Raw genomic sequence first — 22,126 nt, forward strand, 5'->3', positions numbered from 1 at the left:
GTCTCCAGGAAAAAAACTGAAGCGGCGACGCAGATCACAGTATAATGATTCGAAGCCTTGTACTACGTCCACATCGGAGGGCGAATCGACTGACGGCAATGCGAATGCTCCAAATATGTTAGAATGTTAAAAAATTTAATTTTTGTATGTTCCTTTAATTGCATCCGTCATGAACTCTAAGTTGGATTACTTTGTAAGCTAATTTACAGTTTGATTTTAATTCTAGTTCAATAATAAAACCATCATTAGAACTTTCATGGACTTATTGGAAATGCATCCACTGCAGAGCTTAAATACTATTCCAATATGATTTTTCCGTAATGCCAGGGTAATATCCAACCAATGCGAAAAGTGTATGCAGCACCGGAATCCTTGAATGAGATAACTTGTTGGTTAAATGACAACAATTTGGCTTCACGTATCTAACATTACCTGAATTTATAGAGGTACATAGTTACATATCCAGGGGCATTCTGAAATTAAGATATGCATAATTGCAGTTGGTTTTCTGTTGACTTCATTGAAACCACATAACTAAACTTACCTGTATGGTACAACCACTCTTGTGTTTTAAGAACATTCATTCTCCCGGTGGGTGTATTCGATTCTAGGCCTTGGTCCGTCTCGTATTGCGCCGCTTCTGCCTCCGAAATCGTAAGGGCCTGATGACGCGCCTGGAACTAATACAAATCGGGGTTTGAATTATAACAATGATGGGCTTCCGTATGTGTCGCATCACTCAAGTCCGGATGGCTGAGCATGAGCTGTATGCTGAGACCCACCATGTTCCTGCGCTGCAGCGTCATGTAGCCCCAGAGTATGTTGGGAGAGCCCGTTCCCATATCCTATTTTCTTCGCCTGAAACGGTGCACTTCTAGATTAGATAATTTGGTTTTGGTTGCGGTTTTCCCCACTGCATTTTCTTAGGGCAGGCCGTAAAACCGTACAGCGGGTTTTTGCGCCACAACGAGCAGCTCTCTCCATCAAATGGTCAACAAATGTCGTAGTTTTCTTTACTTTAGTTTCAATTTTCTTGACAACTTTCTCGACTCAAACAGTTGATGGTGAAATTGACACTTCTGCTCCGCTGCATGAGCCGTCAGAATATTATTTAATAAATTATAATTGCAAATTTTTCCACGCTTTGTCAATGAACATTTCCAGCACTACAACACCACATCCAGATACCGCATTTTAACGATATAACGTCAGCCGATAGTTGATCTAGTTACTGCAGCTTTTATTTGTTTATTGCATTTATTGTTTATTTTTTATACCCGATACTCAAAATGAGTATTGGGGTATATTAGATTTGTGGTAAAAGTGGATGTGTGTAACGTCCAGAAGGAATCGTTTCCGACCCCATAAAGTATATATATTCTTGATCAGCATCAATAGCCGAGTCGATTGGGCCCTGTCTGTCTGTCTGTCTGTCCGTCTGTCCGTCTGTCCGTCCGTCCGTCTGTCCGTCCCCTTCAGCGCCTAGTGCTCAAAGACTATAAGAGCTAGAGCAACGATGTTTTGGATCCAGACTTCTGTGATATGTCACTGCTACAAAAATATTTCAAAACTTCGACCCGCCCACTTCCGCCCCCACAAAGGACTAAAATCTGTGGCATTCACAATTTTAAAGATATGAGAAAACCAAAAACGTAGAATTGTAGAGAATGACCATATCTTTAAGACTGCGGAATCTGAATTGGATCGTATTATTATTATAGCCAGCATCAAGAAAACAATTTCATTTTTTCTCGCCCTGTCTCTCTCTAACACACACGTAGCAAAGGCGGCTTTGCTTAGAGTAAAACATTAGCGCCTAGATCTCAGAGACTATAAAAGCTAGAGCAACCAAATTTGGTATCCACACTCCTAATATATCGGACCGAGACGAGTTTGTTTCAAAATTTCGCCACACCCCCTTCCGCCCCCGCAAAGGACGAAAATCTGGGGATATTCAAAAATCTCAGAGACTATTAAGGCTAGAGTAACCAAATTTGGTATCCGCACTTCTGTTAGATCTTACTATAAAACGTGTATCTCAAAATTTCGCCCCACCCCCTTCCGCCCCCACAAAAGACGAAAATCTGTTGCATCCACAATATTGCACATTCGAGAAAACTAAAAACGCAGAATCATAGATAATGACCATATCTATCAGATTGCTGAATCTGGATCAGATCGGATCATTTTTGTAGCCAAAAGCAGGAAATCAATTTTCAGTGGCTACGCAGCGCCCGACGTCACGCTCAGACTGATTTTCTGTCTCTCTCGCACGCACTCTTTGTCGTGTGGTTCAATATTAGCGGCGTCTGCCGCAGGAGAGCCATACTGACTTAGTATCGGGTATAACTGTAGAGTTGCGGTGTCCGCAGCAACTCACAACGTTCCACCTCGTTTTTTATTGCATATAGCACATTCCCACAAAATCGTACTCTCTGTACATCTTTTTGTATTTATTTTTGCATATCTGTTTAGAATGTTCAGTGTTTGTGGTAACCCCAACTCAAGTGGCAGTCAGTATTTTTTCCACCATTCCTGTTACGTCAGCATCAGCAGAGCGTTGCCAGTCGGACCGGATCTAGGGATCAAGAGGCTCCACAGGAAGCGGGGGGCTGTGTCCCAAATGTTGGAGGAGGATTAACCAAAGAATACTGTTCAATCGAAAAATTATATAAATTAATATTCAAATGATCTCTTATACCTCTTCTCCAATGATGCTCTTAGAGCTTTTCGGCTCCGGCTCCGGTTCTGGCCCCAGTTGTTTGACATTGGTACTCTGTTGGTATTCATGGCATTCATGGCAGCGCATGTTGTTGCCTGCTTGTGGAGTAAGCCAGAAGGCACGCGAAGCAGCAAACCAAACCAACGAAATCTGAAAGCAGCTCAAAAGAGGGGGAAGTAAAATAAAATATAGCAATGTTGAGCAGAATCAAGGATTCAGCTCAAAGGCAGGACCAAGGCAGCAGAAAAGACAGAACAACAAAAACAATGACAAGATATTCCCAAGATACATATAGTGACATATCCATAATTCCCCACATCCCATACACATTATGTTTATGTACAATTCATCCACCCCATCCACACAAGTAACAGGACCCCACTCAAGAATCAATAACTGTTTCTTCCCATACTCCAAGCTAGGGCCCCCCATAATATAAACAATGGACCACATTGTTTCATCAACATTAGAATCACGCCACTCTCGAGAAATCGATTCTTTAGAATCACGCCACTCATGAGGACCAATCAAAGCTAGACATAAAACCAAGGAGTATCACATTCCTAGCTCCGTCATGTAATGCAACACCGATCGCCAGCAGTGGATGCCTTTCATCAAAGCCGACGCATCCCCAAATATCGATCCAGGCACGTACGCCACCGACACGAAGATGCAGCCGAGGAAAGCAACGCCCGAAGCCAGAGTCGGGAGTTCCAAGAGAAGGGCTCATGGAAACTAGCCAGCAGCAGAGAGATCAGTTCCGTTTGAGACAAGCAGACCCAAAGTCAAGTCGGGGAATTCATTTAAATCTTGTGACATAAAGATATTTAAGTTGGAAAATAAAAGTCTTTTTTAAAAAACTTAAAATCGAGTTGCGGATATTTAACTGGCGCAGTCGGTAGGATTTCGTTTAAAATTAACTCCTATATTTCGGTAATGGTCAGCTTGTGTAATTTCTAATTACTGTGATCACGTAATCCCGGAATCGTTAATAAAATTGTGAAATCCGCCAAAGAACCTATGTGTTACGAGCACATACGATTTGCAAAACTAAAATTAAGTGAACTGAAGTAAGCGGAGATAGTGATCCACCAAAAACAGTGAAACACTAAATTAAAAATCAAAAAACTTACAAGTGAACCAAAATAGAGTTAAAAACTACTGAAAACAAAACAAAACCCAATCAACACCAACAACATGGCGTTACCACCACTATCATTGAGCGAAATCCACTTGAACCAGGCACTGCTGTCGATCAGACAAATACCTGCCTATGACGGTTCATCTGGACAGCTAAGCTCATTTATCAAACGAATCGAATATGTATGCGGATTATATCCAACTGAAGATCTTCGCCAACAAAGGATCCTATTTGGAGCGACCGAGATCCAACTGTCAGGAGAGGCACAACGCATATCGCAAATGATACAACCCAACACGTGGCTCGAACTGAAGACGGCGCTGATCAACGAGTTCAAAAATCACACACCATATGAAGAACTCTTACGACAACTATACACCACCAGATTCAACGGCAGTCTTCGTAAGTTTATAGAAGAATTAGAGATAAAAGCATTATTAATAAACAATAAGCTAAACTTAGAAAACATACCAGAAAATAATGTCATTAATAAAAACGCTTTGAACAACACAATTAAAGATGTCATTACTCGAAAACTTCCTGACAGAATGTTTATGACCTTAGCAAGAAAAGATATTACCACATTGTCTAATCTTAAGAAGGAAGCACAAGAAGAAGGATTGTACGAAGCTAGTACAACAGATTCAGGTACAAATAAAGATCAATCGAAATCGTCTCAATCAAATCGAAGGAATGTTGGAAACTATTATCCAAATTATAATACTACTAACTATCACAATCAAACTCAGAGTTCATCTGGAACAGGTCAGACTAATCGATAGTATAGTATAATGATATAATAATGATTCGAAGCCTTGTACTACGTCCACATCGGAGGGCGAATCGACTGACGGCAATGCGAATGCTCCAAATATGTTAGAATGTTAAAAAATTTAATTTTTGTATGTTCCTTTAATTGCATCCGTTATGAACTCTAAGTTGGATTACTTTGTAAGCTAATTTACAGTTTGATTTTAATTCTAGTTTATATAATTCGTATTTCAATTTTCTTTGTGTATTATCTTATGCTCAGCATATAAAAACAAGTAAAAATAAGTATGTATACAGTACATACAAAGACATAATAAATATACGAGAAAGTTTCCATGTTGGTGAGCCCCGTAGCAACAGTCTGGGATGTGTTTTCTTCGGGCGTGTCAGATATTATTGGCTTTTCTTTCGTTCAATAATAAAACCATCATTAGAACTTTCATGGACTTATTGGAAATGCATCCACTGCAGAGCTTAAATACTATTCCAATATGATTTTTCCGTAATGCCAGGGTAATATCCAACCAATGCGAAAAGTGTATGCAGCACCGGAATCCTTGAATGAGATAACTTGTTGGTTAAATGAAAACAATTTGGCTTCACGTATCTAACATAACCTGAATTTATAGAGGTAGGTACATATCCAGGGGCATTCTGAAATTAAGATATGCATAATTGCAGTTGGTTTTCTGTTGACTTCATTGAAACCACATAACTAAACTTACCTGTATGGTACAACCACTCTTGTGTTTTAAGAACATTCATTCTCCCGGTGGGTGTATTCGATTCTAGGCCTTGGTCCGTCTCGTATTGCGCCGCTTCTGCCTCCGAAATCGTAAGGGCCTGATGACGCGCCTGGAACTAATACAAATCGGGGTTTGAATTATAACAATGATGGGCTTCCGTATGCGTCGCATCACTCAAGTCCGGATGGCTGAGCAAGAGCTGTATGCTGAGACCCACCATGTTCCTGCGCTGCAGCGTCATGTAGCCCCAGAGTATGTTGGGAGAGCCCGTTCCCATATCCTATTTTCTTCGCCTGAAACGGTGCACTTCTAGATTAGATAATTTGGTTTTGGTTGCGGTTTTCCCCACTGCATTTTCTTAGGGCAGGCCGTAAAACCGTACAGCGGGTTTTTGCGCCACAACGAGCAGCTCTCTCCATCAAATGGTCAACAAATGTCGTAGTTTTCTTTACTTTAGTTTCAATTTTCTTGACAACTTTCTCGACTCAAACAGTTGATGGTGAAATTGACACTTCTGCTCCGCTGCATGAGCCGTCAGAATATTATTTAATAAATTATAATTGCAAATTTTTCCACGCTTTGTCAATGAACATTTCCAGCACTACAACACCACATCCAGATACCGCATTTTAACGATATAACGTCAGCCGATAGTTGATCTAGTTACTGCAGCTTTTATTTGTTTATTGCATTTATTGTTTATTTTTTATACCCGATACTCAAAATGAGTATTGGGGTATATTAGATTTGTGGTAAAAGTGGATGTGTGTAACGTCCAGAAGGAATCGTTTCCGACCCCATAAAGTATATATATTCTTGATCAGCATCAATAGCCGAGTCGATTGGGCCCTGTCTGTCTGTCTGTCTGTCCGTCTGTCCGTCTGTCCGTCCCCTTCAGCGCCTAGTGCTCAAAGACTATAAGAGCTAGAGCAACGATGTTTTGGATCCAGACTTCTGTGATATGTCACTGCTACAAAAATATTTCAAAACTTCGACCCGCCCACTTCCGCCCCCACAAAGAACGAAAATCTGTGGCATCCACATTTTTAAAGATACGATAAAACCAAAAACGCAGGATCGGTGAGGATGACCATATCTTCTACAGTGCAAAATCTGAACCAGATCGTATAATGATTATAGCCAGAAGCAAGAAAACAATTTCATTTTTTCTCGCTCTGTCTCTCTCTAACACACAGGTTTCATGGTCGGTTTTGTCAATTGCAAAATATGAGTTCAAGGATCTCAGAACCTATAAGAGCCAGAGCAACCAAATTTGGTATCCACACTCCTGTGATATCGGACCTTGACCGTTTCGTGTCCAAATTTCGCCACACCCCCTTCCGCCCCGCAAAGGACGAAAATCTGGGGCATCCACAAATCTCAGAGACTATTAAAGCTAGAGTAACCAAATTTGATATCCGCACTTCTGTTAGATCTCACTATAAAACGTGTATCTCAAAATTTCGCCCCACCCCCTTCCGCCCCCACAAAAGACGAAAATCTGTTGCATCCACAATATTGCACATTCGAGAAAACTAAAAACGCAGAATCATAGATAATGACCATATCTATCAGATTGCTGAATCTGGATCAGATCGGATCATTTTTGTAGCCAAAAGCAGGAAATCAATTTTCAGTGGCTACGCAGCGCCCGACGTCACGCTCAGACTGATTTTCTGTCTCTCTCGCACGCACTCTTTGTCGTGTGGTTCAATATTAGCGGCGTCTGCCGCAGGAGAGCCATACTGACTTAGTATCGGGTATAACTGTAGAGTTGCGGTGTCCGCAGCAACTCACAACGTTCCACCTCGTTTTTTATTGCATATAGCACATTCCCACAAAATCGTACTCTCTGTACATCTTTTTGTATTTATTTTTGCATATCTGTTTAGAATGTTCAGTGTTTGTGGTAACCCCAACTCAAGTGGCAGTCAGTATTTTTTCCACCATTCCTGTTACGTCAGCATCAGCAGAGCGTTGCCAGTCGGACCGGATCTAGGGATCAAGAGGCTCCACAGGAAGCGGGGGCTGTGTCCCAAATGTTGGAGGAGGATTAACCAAAGAATACTGTTCAATCGAAAAATTATATAAATTAATATTCAAATGATCTCTTATACCTCTTCTCCAATGATGCTCTTAGAGCTTTTCGGCTCCGGCTCCGGTTCTGGCCCCAGTTGTTTGACATTGGTACTCTGTTGGTATTCATGGCATTCATGGCAGCGCATGTTGTTGCCTGCTTGTGGAGTAAGCCAGAAGGCACGCGAAGCAGCAAACCAAACCAACGAAATCTGAAAGCAGCTCAAAAGAGGGGGAAGTAAAATAAAATATAGCAATGTTGAGCAGAATCAAGGATTCAGCTCAAAGGCAGGACCAAGGCAGCAGAAAAGACAGAACAACAAAAACAATGACAAGATATTCCCAAGATACATATAGTGACATATCCATAATTCCCCACATCCCATACACATTATGTTTATGTACAATTCATCCACCCCATCCACACAAGTAACAGGACCCCACTCAAGAATCAATAACTGTTTCTTCCCATACTCCAAGCTAGGGCCCCCCATAATATAAACAATGGACCACATTGTTTCATCAACATTAGAATCACGCCACTCTCGAGAAATCGATTCTTTAGAATCACGCCACTCATGAGGACCAATCAAAGCTAGACATAAAACCAAGGAGTATCACATTCCTAGCTCCGTCATGTAATGCAACACCGATCGCCAGCAGTGGATGCCTTTCATCAAAGCCGACGCATCCCCAAATATCGATCCAGGCACGTACGCCACCGACACGAAGATGCAGCCGAGGAAAGCAACGCCCGAAGCCAGAGTCGGGAGTTCCAAGAGAAGGGCTCATGGAAACTAGCCAGCAGCAGAGAGATCAGTTCCGTATGAGACAAGCAGACCCAAAGTCAAGTCGGGGAATTCATTTAAATCTTGTGACATAAAGATATTTAAGTTGTAAAATAAAAGTCTTTTTTAAAAAACTTAAAATCGAGTTGCGGATATTTAACTGGCGCAGTCGGTAGGATTTCGTTTAAAATTAACTCCTATATTTCGGTAATGGTCAGCTTGTGTAATTTCTAATTACTGTGATCACGTAATCCCGGAATCGTTAATAAAATTGTGAAATCCGCCAAAGAACCTATGTGTTACGAGCACATACGATTTGCAAAACTAAAATTAAGTGAACTGAAGTAAGCGGAGATAGTGATCCACCAAAAACAGTGAAACACTAAATTAAAAATCAAAAAACTTACAAGTGAACCAAAATAAAGTTAAAAACTACTGAAAACAAAACAAAACCCAATCAACACCAACAACATGGCGTTACCACCACTATCATTGAGCGAAATCCACTTGAACCAGGCACTGCTGTCGATCAGACAAATACCTGCCTATGACGGTTCATCTGGACAGCTAAGCTCATTTATCAACGAATCGAATATGTATGCGGATTATATCCAACTGAAGATCTTCGCCAACAAAGGATCCTATTTGGAGCGAGCGAGATCCAACTGTCAGGAGAGGCACAACGCATATCGCAAATGATACAACCCAACACGTGGCTCGAACTGAAGACGGCGCTGATCAACGAGTTCAAAAATCACACACCATATGAAGAACTCTTACGACAACTATACACCACCAGATTCAACGGCAGTCTTCGTAAGTTTATAGAAGAATTAGAGATAAAAGCATTATTAATAAACAATAAGCTAAACTTAGAAAACATACCAGAAAATAATGTCATTTATAAAAACGCTTTGAACAACACAATTAAAGATGTCATTACTCGAAAACTTCCTGACAGAATGTTCATGACCTTAGCAAGAAAAGATATTACCACATTGTCTAATCTTAAGAAGGCAGCACAAGAAGAAGGATTGTACGAAGCTAGTACAACAGATTCAGGTACAAATAAAGATCAATCGAAATCGTCTCAATCAAATCGAAAGAATGTTGGAAACTATTATCCAAATTATAATACTACTAACTATCACAATCAAACTCAGAGTTCATCTGGAACAGGTCAGACTAATCGAACAAATCAAAATCAAAATTCCCAAAATCCTGGATTATACAATGAGTTCAAAAATTCCTTGAATCAAGGTAGGGCTCAGAATCCATTCAATCAGCAAATATCTCAAAACCAAGCTAGTGGGAGTGGACCCAACCAACCTACTAAAAGAGGGAGGGAGAGCCAGAGTGGCCAAACGAAGCCGCCTCGGAAGAAACCGAGGAGGACCTATATAAACATTACCATTAATAAAAGAATATTAAGGTGTATCGCTGACTCGGGATCATCGATCAACATCATGAAAGAAAATTATACAGATTCCGAGATAAAAGACGATAACCTTACGGTCCATACCATCAATGGACCTGTCCGTTTAACTAAGAGTATAATGAGGAATGCGAACAAAACATGTCCGTCCGAACAAAAGTTCTACATACATAACTTTTCCGAAAATTATGATATTTTATTAGGAAGAGAATACTTGATGGCAAGTAAAGCCGTCATCGGTTACAGAAATGACACTGTAACACTAGGAGCTAGGTCGTACCCAATCATTCAGAGTGGAGAAGCTATTGAAGCCGGCAAGACCGCACAGAAGTGCACTGATCCCTCTACAAAAGAAGAGAAGATCGCACCTAAGTGCCTTGACCCATCTCCAGAGGGAGATCAATACTTCGCTTCCGCTCTAGACAGTGAATTAAGGGAATGTAATCAATTAAGATTGGAACACTTAAACGACGAAGAGAGGGAAGAGTTAAAGAAGGTCTTATATGAGTTTAAGGATGTGCAGTACAGAGAAGGTGACAATTTGACTTTCACAAGTACAATCAAGCACGAGATCAAAACTCAACATGAAGACCCGGTCTACAGACGACCATACAAATATGCCCAGATACATGATCAGGAGGTAAACCAGCAAATCAAAGATATGATCAGGCAGGGAATAATTCGAAAGTCGAATTCTCCTTACTGCTCGCCCATATCTATGATTCCGAAGAAGATAGATGCTTCAGGAAAGCAAAAATATCGAATGGTAGTAGACTATAGAAGTCTAAATGAAATAACAGTTAAGGACAAATTCCCAACTCCACGAATGGATGAAATCCTAGACAAACTAGGTAAATGTCAGTATTTTACGACAATTCTGAGTTTGATTTTAAAATTAAATATCTACCAGGCAAAGAAAATCATGTAGCTGATGCCTTATCAAGGGTAAAGATTAATGAAAATCTCCTTGGAGATGCTTCCAATAGCGTTGGTGCAACTGTACATAGCGCACAGGAAAACAATCTAAATCACATTGCTATCACGGAAAGACCAATTAACTATTACAATCGGCAAATTGAGCTAATAAAAGGCAATGAAGATAAGGTAGAAACAATTCGTTATTTTCACAAGCTAATCATCAAGATCACGTATAAGGAAATGACTAACACCTTAGCGAAGGATATAATAAAGGAATATCTATGCACCAAAAAGAGCGCATTATATTTCCATAACGAAATAGATTTTCCTCCATTCCAAAAAGCCTATTTAGAAATCATTAATTCTAACAATATAACCAAAGCTATTAAATCAAGCACGAAACTCCTAGATATTCAGAATTACGCTGAATTTAAAGAAACCATATTAAAGAATCATAAAGGCTTACTCCATCCAGGGATAGAGAAAACCGTCAATTGGTTTAGGGGAAAATACTATTACCCGGATTATCAAAAACTAATCCAAAACATCATAAACGAATGTCCTACTTGTAATATTGCCAAAACAGAGCATAGAAATACGAAGTTGGCATTCGAAACTACACCGGAAATACTGAACATCAGAGAGAAATACGTCATAGATTTCTATATGGTTGGTAACCAACAGTTCCTATCATGTATTGACGTATACTCGAAGTTTGCCACTCTTGTAGAAGTAAAAAGTCGTGACTGGTTAGAAGCAAAAAGAGCCATCATGAACGTTTTTAACGAGATGGGCAAACCAATTGAAATCAAAGCCGATAAAGATTCAGCTTTTATGTGCACAGCATTGAAAGCATGGCTGAATGCGGAAAACGTCAAAATAGAGATCACTTCCAGCAAAAATGGAATATCTGACGTAGAAAGATTTCATAAAACAGTAAATGAAAAATTAAGAATAATATCTAGCGAGGATAACCCAGAAGATAGATTCACGAAGTTTGAATTAATTCTTTATACTTATAATCATAAAACCAAACATAATACCACAAATAGGACACCAGCTGATATATTCATTTATGCAGGCTCACCTGATTATGACACCCAACTAAATAAAGTAAATAAAATCACTAAATTAAATAAAAACCGCATAGAGTATGAAGTAGATACCCGCTATAAACTATCACCTCTAGTTAAGTCTTAGGTAACAAATCCTTTCAAAAGGACGGGCGAAATTAGACAGGTAGACGAAAAACATTATGAAGAAAAGAATAGGGGTAGGAAAATAACTCATTATAAATCAAAATTCAAGAAAAAGAAGAAATCTAATAGAAGCAAATATAATAATTCCAGAGAAACCGAGGAAGTTAATGGAATCGGCGAACTTCAACACAATTAAAATCCTCATCTTCCTCATAATTACCATTGTAATGGCACAGGGCCAAAACATAGAAATAAATCCTATAAAATCCCAAAACGGATATATGATATTTAAAACTGGATCGATTAACATACCTATCAATTACGAATACCATTATCTAACTGTTAATGTAACTAAAACCGAAGAACTATACCAAAATTTATTAACGCAAGCCACTAAATTCCAGGACATAATCCAAATAAAATATATAGTAGACAAATTGCAAAGAGAAATGAACGGGCTAAAAATAACCAAAAGAAATAAAAGAGGCCTAATCAATATAGTAGGAACAGCCTACAAATATCTCTTTGGAACACTAGATCGGGAAGATAAAGTCGATTTGGAACAAAAAATAGAAAATTTAGCCAGCCATAGCATTCAAATGAATGAACTAAATTTGGTAAAAGATGCAGTTAATAGCGGAATATACGTTATAAACAAACTAAATGAAGAAAAAGACAGGAATCAACAAATAGAAATTTTGATATTCAATCTACAACATTTCACAGAATATATCGAAGATATAGAACTAGGTATGCAATTAACTAGGCTCGGTATATTTAATCCAAAATTATTAAAACAAGACTACCTGGAACAAATAAATTCTGAGAAAATACTAAATATAAAAACCTCCACATGGCTAAAATCCGATACCAACGAAATTCTAATAATTTCCAACATTCCCAAAGACATTACAAAAGTACCAATCTATAAAATCGTTCCGTATCCAGACGAATTAAATAACATGTTAACAGATATGACATACGACAAGTACTACATAAAAAATGAAGAAGTATTTGTTAAAGAAACTATATTGAAAACCAATGAAAATTGTATAAAAGGAATTTTAATGCAAACTCCCACTAAATGTCCATATTCCAAAACTTTTCAAAACTTTCAAATAAACTTTATTGAACCCAATATACTAATCACATGGAATCTTCCAAAAACAACGCTAAACCAGAATTGTGTAAACCAAGAAATCATAGCGGAAGGAAATACCATTATAAAAATCTACAACTGTTCAATCCAATTAAATGAATTTACAATATCAAACACAATGTTAGATTTTGCCCAGAATGTTTATGTATGTAATTTATGTATGTTCCTTTAATTGCATCCGTTATGAACTCTAAGTTGGATTACTTTGTAAGCTAATTTACAGTTTGATTTTAATTCTAGTTTATATAATTCGTATTTCAATTTTCTTTGTGTATTATCTTATGCTCGGCATATAAAAAATATAAAAAAATAAGTATGTATACAGTACATACAAAGACATAATAAATATACGAGAAAGTTTCCATATTGGTGAGCCCCGTAGCAACAGTCTGGGATGTGTTTTCTTCGGGCGTGTCAGATATTATTGGCTTTTCTTTCGTTCAATAATAAAACCATCATTAGAACTTTCATGGACTTATTGGAAATGCATCCACTGCAGAGCTTAAATACTATTCCAATATGATTTTTCCGTAATGCCAGGGTACTATCCAACCAATGCGAAAAGTGTATGCAGCACCGGAATCCTTGAATGAGATAACTTGTTGGTTAAATGACAACAATTTGGCTTCACGTATCTAACATTACCTGAATTTATAGAGGTACATAGGTACATATCCAGGGGCATTCTGAAATTAAGATATGCATAATTGCAGTTGGTTTTCTGTTGACTTCATTGAAACCACATAACTAAACTTACCTGTATGGTACAACCACTCTTGTGTTTTAAGAACATTCATTCTCCCGGTGGGTGTATTCGATTCTAGGCCTTGGTCCGTCTCGTATTGCGCCGCTTCTGCCTCCGAAATCGTAAGGGCCTGATGACGCGCCTGGAACTAATACAAATCGGGGTTTGAATTATAACAATGATGGGCTTCCGTATGCGTCGCATCACTCAAGTCCGGATGGCTGAGCAAGAGCTGTATGCTGAGACCCACCATGTTCCTGCGCTGCAGCGTCATGTAGCCCCAGAGTATGTTGGGAGAGCCCGTTCCCATATCCTATTTTCTTCGCCTGAAACGGTGCACTTCTAGATTAGATAATTTGGTTTTGGTTGCGGTTTTCCCCACTGCATTTTCTTAGGGCAGGCCGTAAAACCGTACAGCGGGTTTTTGCGCCACAACGAGCAGCTCTCTCCATCAAATGGTCAACAAATGTCGTAGTTTTCTTTACTTTAGTTTCAATTTTCTTGACAACTTTCTCGACTCAAACAGTTGATGGTGAAATTGACACTTCTGCTCCGCTGCATGAGCCGTCAGAATATTATTTAATAAATTATAATTGCAAATATTTCCACGCTTTGTCAATGAACATTTCCAACACTACAACCAGATACCGCATTTAAACGATAAATATACCGTCAGCCGATAGTTGATCTAGTTACTGCAGCTTTTATTTGTTTATTGCATTTATTGTTTATTTTTTTTTTATTGCATATAGCACATTCCCACAAAATCGTACTTTCTGTACATCTTTTTGTATTTATTTTTGCATATCTGTTTAGAATGTTCAGTGTTTGTGGTAACCCCAACCCTAGTGGCAGTCAGTATTTTTTCCACCATTCCTGTTACGTCAGCATCAGCAGAGCGTTGCCAGTCGGACCGGATCTAAGGATCAAGAGGCTCCACAGGAAGCGGGGGGCTGTGTCCCAAATGTTGGAGGAGGATTAACCAAAGAATACTGTTCAATCGAAAAATTATATAAATTAATATTCAAATGATCTCTTATACCTCTTCTCCAATGATGCTCTTAGAGCTTTTCGGCTCCGGCTCCGGTTCTGGCCCCAGTTGTTTGACATTGGTACTCTGTTGGTATTCATGGCATTCATGGCAGTGCATGTTGTTGCCTGTTTGTGGAGTAAGCCAGAAGGCACGCAGAAGCAGCAAACCAAACCAACGAAATCTGAAAGCAGCTCAAAAGAGGGGGAAGTAAAATAAAATATAGCAATGTTGAGCAGAATCAAGGATTCAGCTCAAAGGCAGGACCAAGGCAGCAGACAAGACAGAACAACAAAAACAATGACAAGATATTCCCAAGATACATATAGTGACATATCCATAATTCCCCACATCCCATACACATTATGTTTATGTACAATTCATCCACCCCATCCACACAAGTAACAGGACCCCACTCAAGAATCAATAACTGTTTCTTCCCATACTCCAAGCTAGGGCCCCCCATAATATAAACAATGGACCACATTGTTTCATCAACATTAGAATCACGCCACTCTCGAGAAATCGATTCTTTAGAATCACGCCACTCATGAGGACCAATCAAAGCTAGACATAAAACCAAGGAGTATCACATTCCTAGCTCCGTCATGTAATGCAACACCGATCGCCAGCAGTGGATGCCTTTCATCAAAGCCGACGCATCCCCAAATATCGATCCAGGCACGTACGCCACCGACACGAAGATGCAGCCGAGGAAAGCAACGCCCGAAGCCAGAGTCGGGAGTTCCAAGAGAAGGGCTCATGGAAACTAGCCAGCAGCAGAGAGATCAGTTCCGTATGAGACAAGCAGACCCAAAGTCAAGTCGGGGAATTCATTTAAATCTTGTGACATAAAGATATTTAAGTTGTAAAATAAAAGTCTTTTTTAAAAAACTTAAAATCGAGTTGCGGATATTTAACTGGCGCAGTCGGTAGGATTTCGTTTAAAATTAACTCCTATATTTCGGTAATGGTCAGCTTGTGTAATTTCTAATTACTGTGATCACGTAATCCCGGAATCGTTAATAAAATTGTGAAATCCGCCAAAGAACCTATGTGTTACGAGCACATACGATTTGCAAAACTAAAATTAAGTGAACTGAAGTAAGCGGAGATAGTGATCCACCAAAAACAGTGAAACACTAAATTAAAAATCAAAAAACTTACAAGTGAACCAAAATAAAGTTAAAAACTACTGAAAACAAAACAAAACCCAATCAACACCAACAACATGGCGTTACCACCACTATCATTGAGCGAAATCCACTTGAACCAGGCACTGCTGTCGATCAGACAAATACCTGCCTATGACGGTTCATCTGGACAGCTAAGCTCATTTATCAAACGAATCGAATATGTATGCGGATTATATCCAACTGAAGATCTTCGCCAACAAAGGATCCTATTTGGAGCGACCGAGATCCAACTGTCAGGAGAGGCACAACGCATATCGCAAATGATACAACCCAACACGTGGCTCGAACTGAAGACGGCGCTGATCAACGAGTTCAAAAATCACACACCATATGAAGAACTCTTACGACAACTATACACCACCAGATTCAACGGCAGTCTTCGTAAGTTTATAGAAGAATTAGAGATAAAAGCATTATTAATAAACAATAAGCTAAACTTAGAAAACATACCAGAAAATAATGTCATTTATAAAAACGCTTTGAACAACACAATTAAAGATGTCATTACTCGAAAACTTCCTGACAGAATGTTCATGACCTTAGCAAGAAAAGATATTACCACATTGTCTAATCTTAAGAAGGCAGCACAAGAAGAAGGATTGTACGAAGCTAGTACAACAGATTCAGGTACAAATAAAGATCAATCGAAATCGTCTCAATCAAATCGAAAGAATGTTGCAAACTATTATCCAAATTATAATACTACTAACTATCACAATCAAACTCAGAGTTCATCTGGAACAGGTCAGACTAATCGAACAAATCAAAATCAAAATTCCCAAAATCCTGGATTATACAATGAGTTCAAAAATTCCTTGAATCAAGGTAGGGCTCAGAATCCATTCAATCAGCAAATATCTCAAAACCAAGCTAGTGGGAGTGGACCCAACCAACCTACTAAAAGAGGGAGGGAGAGCCAGAGTGGCCAAACGAAGCCGCCTCGGAAGAAACCGAGGAGGACCTATATAAACATTACCATTAATAAAAGAATATTAAGGTGTATCGCTGACTCGGGATCATCGATCAACATCATGAAAGAAAATTATACAGATTCCGAGATAAAAGACGATAACCTTACGGTCCATACCATCAATGGACCTGTCCGTTTAACTAAGAGTATAATGAGGAATGCGAACAAAACATGTCCGTCCGAACAAAAGTTCTACATACATAACTTTTCCGAAAATTATGATATTTTATTAGGAAGAGAATACTTGATGGCAAGTAAAGCCGTCATCGGTTACAGAAATGACACTGTAACACTAGGAGCTAGGTCGTACCCAATCATTCAGAGTGGAGAAGCTATTGAAGCCGGCAAGACCGCACAGAAGTGCACTGATCCCTCTACAAAAGAAGAGAAGATCGCACCTAAGTGCCTTGACCCATCTCCAGAGGGAGATCAATACTTCGCTTCCGCTCTAGACAGTGAATTAAGGGAATGTAATCAATTAAGATTGGAACACTTAAACGACGAAGAGAGGGAAGAGTTAAAGAAGGTCTTATATGAGTTTAAGGATGTGCAGTACAGAGAAGGTGACAATTTGACTTTCACAAGTACAATCAAGCACGAGATCAAAACTCAACATGAAGACCCGGTCTACAGACGACCATACAAATATGCCCAGATACATGATCAGGAGGTAAACCAGCAAATCAAAGATATGATCAGGCAGGGAATAATTCGAAAGTCGAATTCTCCTTACTGCTCGCCCATATCTATGATTCCGAAGAAGATAGATGCTTCAGGAAAGCAAAAATATCGAATGGTAGTAGACTATAGAAGTCTAAATGAAATAACAGTTAAGGACAAATTCCCAACTCCACGAATGGATGAAATCCTAGACAAACTAGGTAAATGTCAGTATTTTACGACAATTCTGAGTTTGATTTTAAAATTAAATATCTACCAGGCAAAGAAAATCATGTAGCTGATGCCTTATCAAGGGTAAAGATTAATGAAAATCTCCTTGGAGATGCTTCCAATAGCGTTGGTGCAACTGTACATAGCGCACAGGAAAACAATCCAAATCACATTGCTATCACGGAAAGACCAATTAACTATTACAATCGGCAAATTGAGCTAATAAAAGGCAATGAAGATAAGGTAGAAACAATTCGTTATTTTCACAAGCTAATCATCAAGATCACGTATAAGGAAATGACTAACACCTTAGCGAAGGATATAATAAAGGAATATCTATGCACCAAAAAGAGCGCATTATATTTCCATAACGAAATAGATTTTCCTCCATTCCAAAAAGCCTATTTAGAAATCATTAATTCTAACAATATAACCAAAGCTATTAAATCAAGCACGAAACTCCTAGATATTCAGAATTACGCTGAATTTAAAGAAACCATATTAAAGAATCATAAAGGCTTACTCCATCCAGGGATAGAGAAAACCGTCAATTGGTTTAGGGGAAAATACTATTACCCGGATTATCAAAAACTAATCCAAAACATCATAAACGAATGTCCTACTTGTAATATTGCCAAAACAGAGCATAGAAATACGAAGTTGGCATTCGAAACTACACCGGAAATACTGAACATCAGAGAGAAATACGTCATAGATTTCTATATGGTTGGTAACCAACAGTTCCTATCATGTATTGACGTATACTCGAAGTTTGCCACTCTTGTAGAAGTAAAAAGTCGTGACTGGTTAGAAGCAAAAAGAGCCATCATGAACGTTTTTAACGAGATGGGCAAACCAATTGAAATCAAAGCCGATAAAGATTCAGCTTTTATGTGCACAGCATTGAAAGCATGGCTGAATGCGGAAAACGTCAAAATAGAGATCACTTCCAGCAAAAATGGAATATCTGACGTAGAAAGATTTCATAAAACAGTAAATGAAAAATTAAGAATAATATCTAGCGAGGATAACCCAGAAGATAGATTCACGAAGTTTGAATTAATTCTTTATACTTATAATCATAAAACCAAACATAATACCACAAATAGGACACCAGCTGATATATTCATTTATGCAGGCTCACCTGATTATGACACCCAACTAAATAAAGTAAATAAAATCACTAAATTAAATAAAAACCGCATAGAGTATGAAGTAGATACCCGCTATAAACTATCACCTCTAGTTAAGTCTTAGGTAACAAATCCTTTCAAAAGGACGGGCGAAATTAGACAGGTAGACGAAAAACATTATGAAGAAAAGAATAGGGGTAGGAAAATAACTCATTATAAATCAAAATTCAAGAAAAAGAAGAAATCTAATAGAAGCAAATATAATAATTCCAGAGAAACCGAGGAAGTTAATGGAATCGGCGAACTTCAACACAATTAAAATCCTCATCTTCCTCATAATTACCATCGTAATGGCACAGGGCCAAAACATAGAAATAAATCCTATAAAATCCCAAAACGGATATATGATATTCAAAACTGGATCGATTAACATACCTATCAATTACGAATACCATTATCTAACTGTTAATGTAACTAAAACCGAAGAACTATACCAAAATTTATTAACGCAAGCCACTAAATTCCAGGACATAATCCAAATAAAATATATAGTAGACAAATTGCAAAGAGAAATGAACGGGCTAAAAATAACCAAAAGAAATAAAAGAGGCCTAATCAATATAGTAGGAACAGCCTACAAATATCTCTTTGGAACACTAGATCGGGAAGATAAAGTCGATTTGGAACAAAAAATAGAAAATTTAGCCAGCCATAGCATTCAAATGAATGAACTAAATTTGGTAAAAGATGCAGTTAATAGCGGAATATACGTTATAAACAAACTAAATGAAGAAAAAGACAGGAATCAACAAATAGAAATTTTGATATTCAATCTACAACATTTCACAGAATATATCGAAGATATAGAACTAGGTATGCAATTAACTAGGCTCGGTATATTTAATCCAAAATTATTAAAACAAGACTACCTGGAACAAATAAATTCTGAGAAAATACTAAATATAAAAACCTCCACATGGCTAAAATCCGATACCAACGAAATTCTAATAATTTCCAACATTCCCAAAGACATTACAAAAGTACCAATCTATAAAATCGTTCCGTATCCAGACGAATTAAATAACATGTTAACAGATATGACATACGACAAGTACTACATAAAAAATGAAGAAGTATTTGTTAAAGAAACTATATTGAAAACCAATGAAAATTGTATAAAAGGAATTTTAATGCAAATTCCCACTAAATGTCCATATTCCAAAACTTTTCAAAACTTTCAAATAAACTTTATTGAACCCAATATACTAATCACATGGAATCTTCCAAAAACAACGCTAAACCAGAATTGTGTAAACCAAGAAATCATAGCGGAAGGAAATACCATTATAAAAATCTACAACTGTTCAATCCAATTAAATGAATTTACAATATCAAACACAATGTTAGATTTTGCCCAGAATGTTTATGTATGTAATTTATGTATGTTCCTTTAATTGCATCCGTTATGAACTCTAAGTTGGATTACTTTGTAAGCTAATTTACAGTTTTATTTTAATTCTAGTTTATATAATTCGTATTTCAATTTTCTTTGTGTATTATCTTATGCTCGGCATATTTCTTTCGTTCAATAATAAAACCATCATTAGAACTTTCATGGACTTATTGGAAATGCATCCACTGCAGAGCTTAAATACTATTCCAATATGATTTTTCCGTAATGCCAGGGTACTATCCAACCAATGCGAAAAGTGTATGCAGCACCGGAATCCTTGAATGAGATAACTTGTTGGTTAAATGACAACAATTTGGCTTCACGTATCTAACATTACCTGAATTTATAGAGGTACATAGGTACATATCCAGGGGCATTCTGAAATTAAGATATGCATAATTGCAGTTGGTTTTCTGTTGACTTCATTGAAACCACATAACTAAACTTACCTGTATGGTACAACCACTCTTGTGTTTTAAGAACATTCATTCTCCCGGTGGGTGTATTCGATTCTAGGCCTTGGTCCGTCTCGTATTGCGCCGCTTCTGCCTCCGAAATCGTAAGGGCCTGATGACGCGCCTGGAACTAATACAAATCGGGGTTTGAATTATAACAATGATGGGCTTCCGTATGCGTCGCATCACTCAAGTCCGGATGGCTGAGCAAGAGCTGTATGCTGAGACCCACCATGTTCCTGCGCTGCAGCGTCATGTAGCCCCAGAGTATGTTGGGAGAGCCCGTTCCCATATCCTATTTTCTTCGCCTGAAACGGTGCACTTCTAGATTAGATAATTTGGTTTTGGTTGCGGTTTTCCCCACTGCATTTTCTTAGGGCAGGCCGTAAAACCGTACAGCGGGTTTTTGCGCCACAACGAGCAGCTCTCTCCATCAAATGGTCAACAAATGTCGTAGTTTTCTTTACTTTAGTTTCAATTTTCTTGACAACTTTCTCGACTCAAACAGTTGATGGTGAAATTGACACTTCTGCTCCGCTGCATGAGCCGTCAGAATATTATTTAATAAATTATAATTGCAAATTTTTCCACGCTTTGTCAATGAACATTTCCAGCACTACAACACCACATCCAGATACCGCATTTTAACGATATAACGTCAGCCGATAGTTGATCTAGTTACTGCAGCTTTTATTTGTTTATTGCATTTATTGTTTATTTTTTATACCCGATACTCAAAATGAGTATTGGGGTATATTAGATTTGTGGTAAAAGTGGATGTGTGTAACGTCCAGAAGGAATCGTTTCCGACCCCATAAAGTATATATATTCTTGATCAGCATCAATAGCCGAGTCGATTGGGCCCTGTCTGTCTGTCTGTCTGTCCGTCTGTCCGTCTGTCCGTCCCCTTCAGCGCCTAGTGCTCAAAGACTATAAGAGCTAGAGCAACGATGTTTTGGATCCAGACTTCTGTGATATGTCACTGCTACAAAAATATTTCAAAACTTCGACCCGCCCACTTCCGCCCCCACAAAGAACGAAAATCTGTGGCATCCACATTTTTAAAGATACGATAAAACCAAAAACGCAGGATCGGTGAGGATGACCATATCTTCTACAGTGCAAAATCTGAACCAGATCGTATAATGATTATAGCCAGAAGCAAGAAAACAATTTCATTTTTTCTCGCTCTGTCTCTCTCTAACACACAGGTTTCATGGTCGGTTTTGTCAATTGCAAAATATGAGTTCAAGGATCTCAGAACCTATAAGAGCCAGAGCAACCAAATTTGGTATCCA

General features: G+C 38.4%; 2 protein-coding genes across 4 annotated transcripts in view; one reads left to right on the forward strand and one right to left on the reverse strand.

Annotated features, from left to right (window-relative positions):
* Positions 1-22,126, forward strand: part of LOC108163215 — a 147,883-nt gene that overhangs the window by 34,961 nt on the left and 90,796 nt on the right. The gene's annotated exons all lie outside the window — the stretch shown is intronic.
* Positions 4,857-5,900, reverse strand: LOC117187018. Its single transcript, XM_033388634.1, has 4 exons — positions 5,598-5,900; positions 5,360-5,495; positions 5,252-5,288; positions 4,857-5,190 (listed from the first exon to the last, which is right to left on the reverse strand). Exons 1-4 carry the CDS (start codon positions 5,655-5,657, stop codon positions 5,109-5,111), a joined length of 315 nt encoding a protein of 104 aa, XP_033244525.1. The 5' UTR covers positions 5,658-5,900; the 3' UTR covers positions 4,857-5,108.

The sequence above is a fragment of the Drosophila miranda genome, chromosome XL (genome assembly GCF_003369915.1).
Source record: "Drosophila miranda strain MSH22 chromosome XL, D.miranda_PacBio2.1, whole genome shotgun sequence".
NCBI classification, from domain to species: Eukaryota; Metazoa; Arthropoda; class Insecta; order Diptera; family Drosophilidae; genus Drosophila; species Drosophila miranda.

Excerpts from the sequence above, each read along its gene's own strand:
- LOC117187018 (XM_033388634.1), bottom strand. The coding sequence starts at position 5,657 with ATGGGAACGGGCTCTCCCAACATACTCTGGGGCTACATGACGCTGCAG. Across the intron at positions 5,496-5,597 it reads CGCTGCAGCGCAGGAACATG|TTCCAGGCGCGTCATCAGGC; the intron begins GTGGGTCTCAGC and ends GATTTGTATTAG. Across the intron at positions 5,191-5,251 it reads ACCTACCTCTATAAATTCAG|GATTCCGGTGCTGCATACAC; the intron begins GTTATGTTAGAT and ends ATCTCATTCAAG.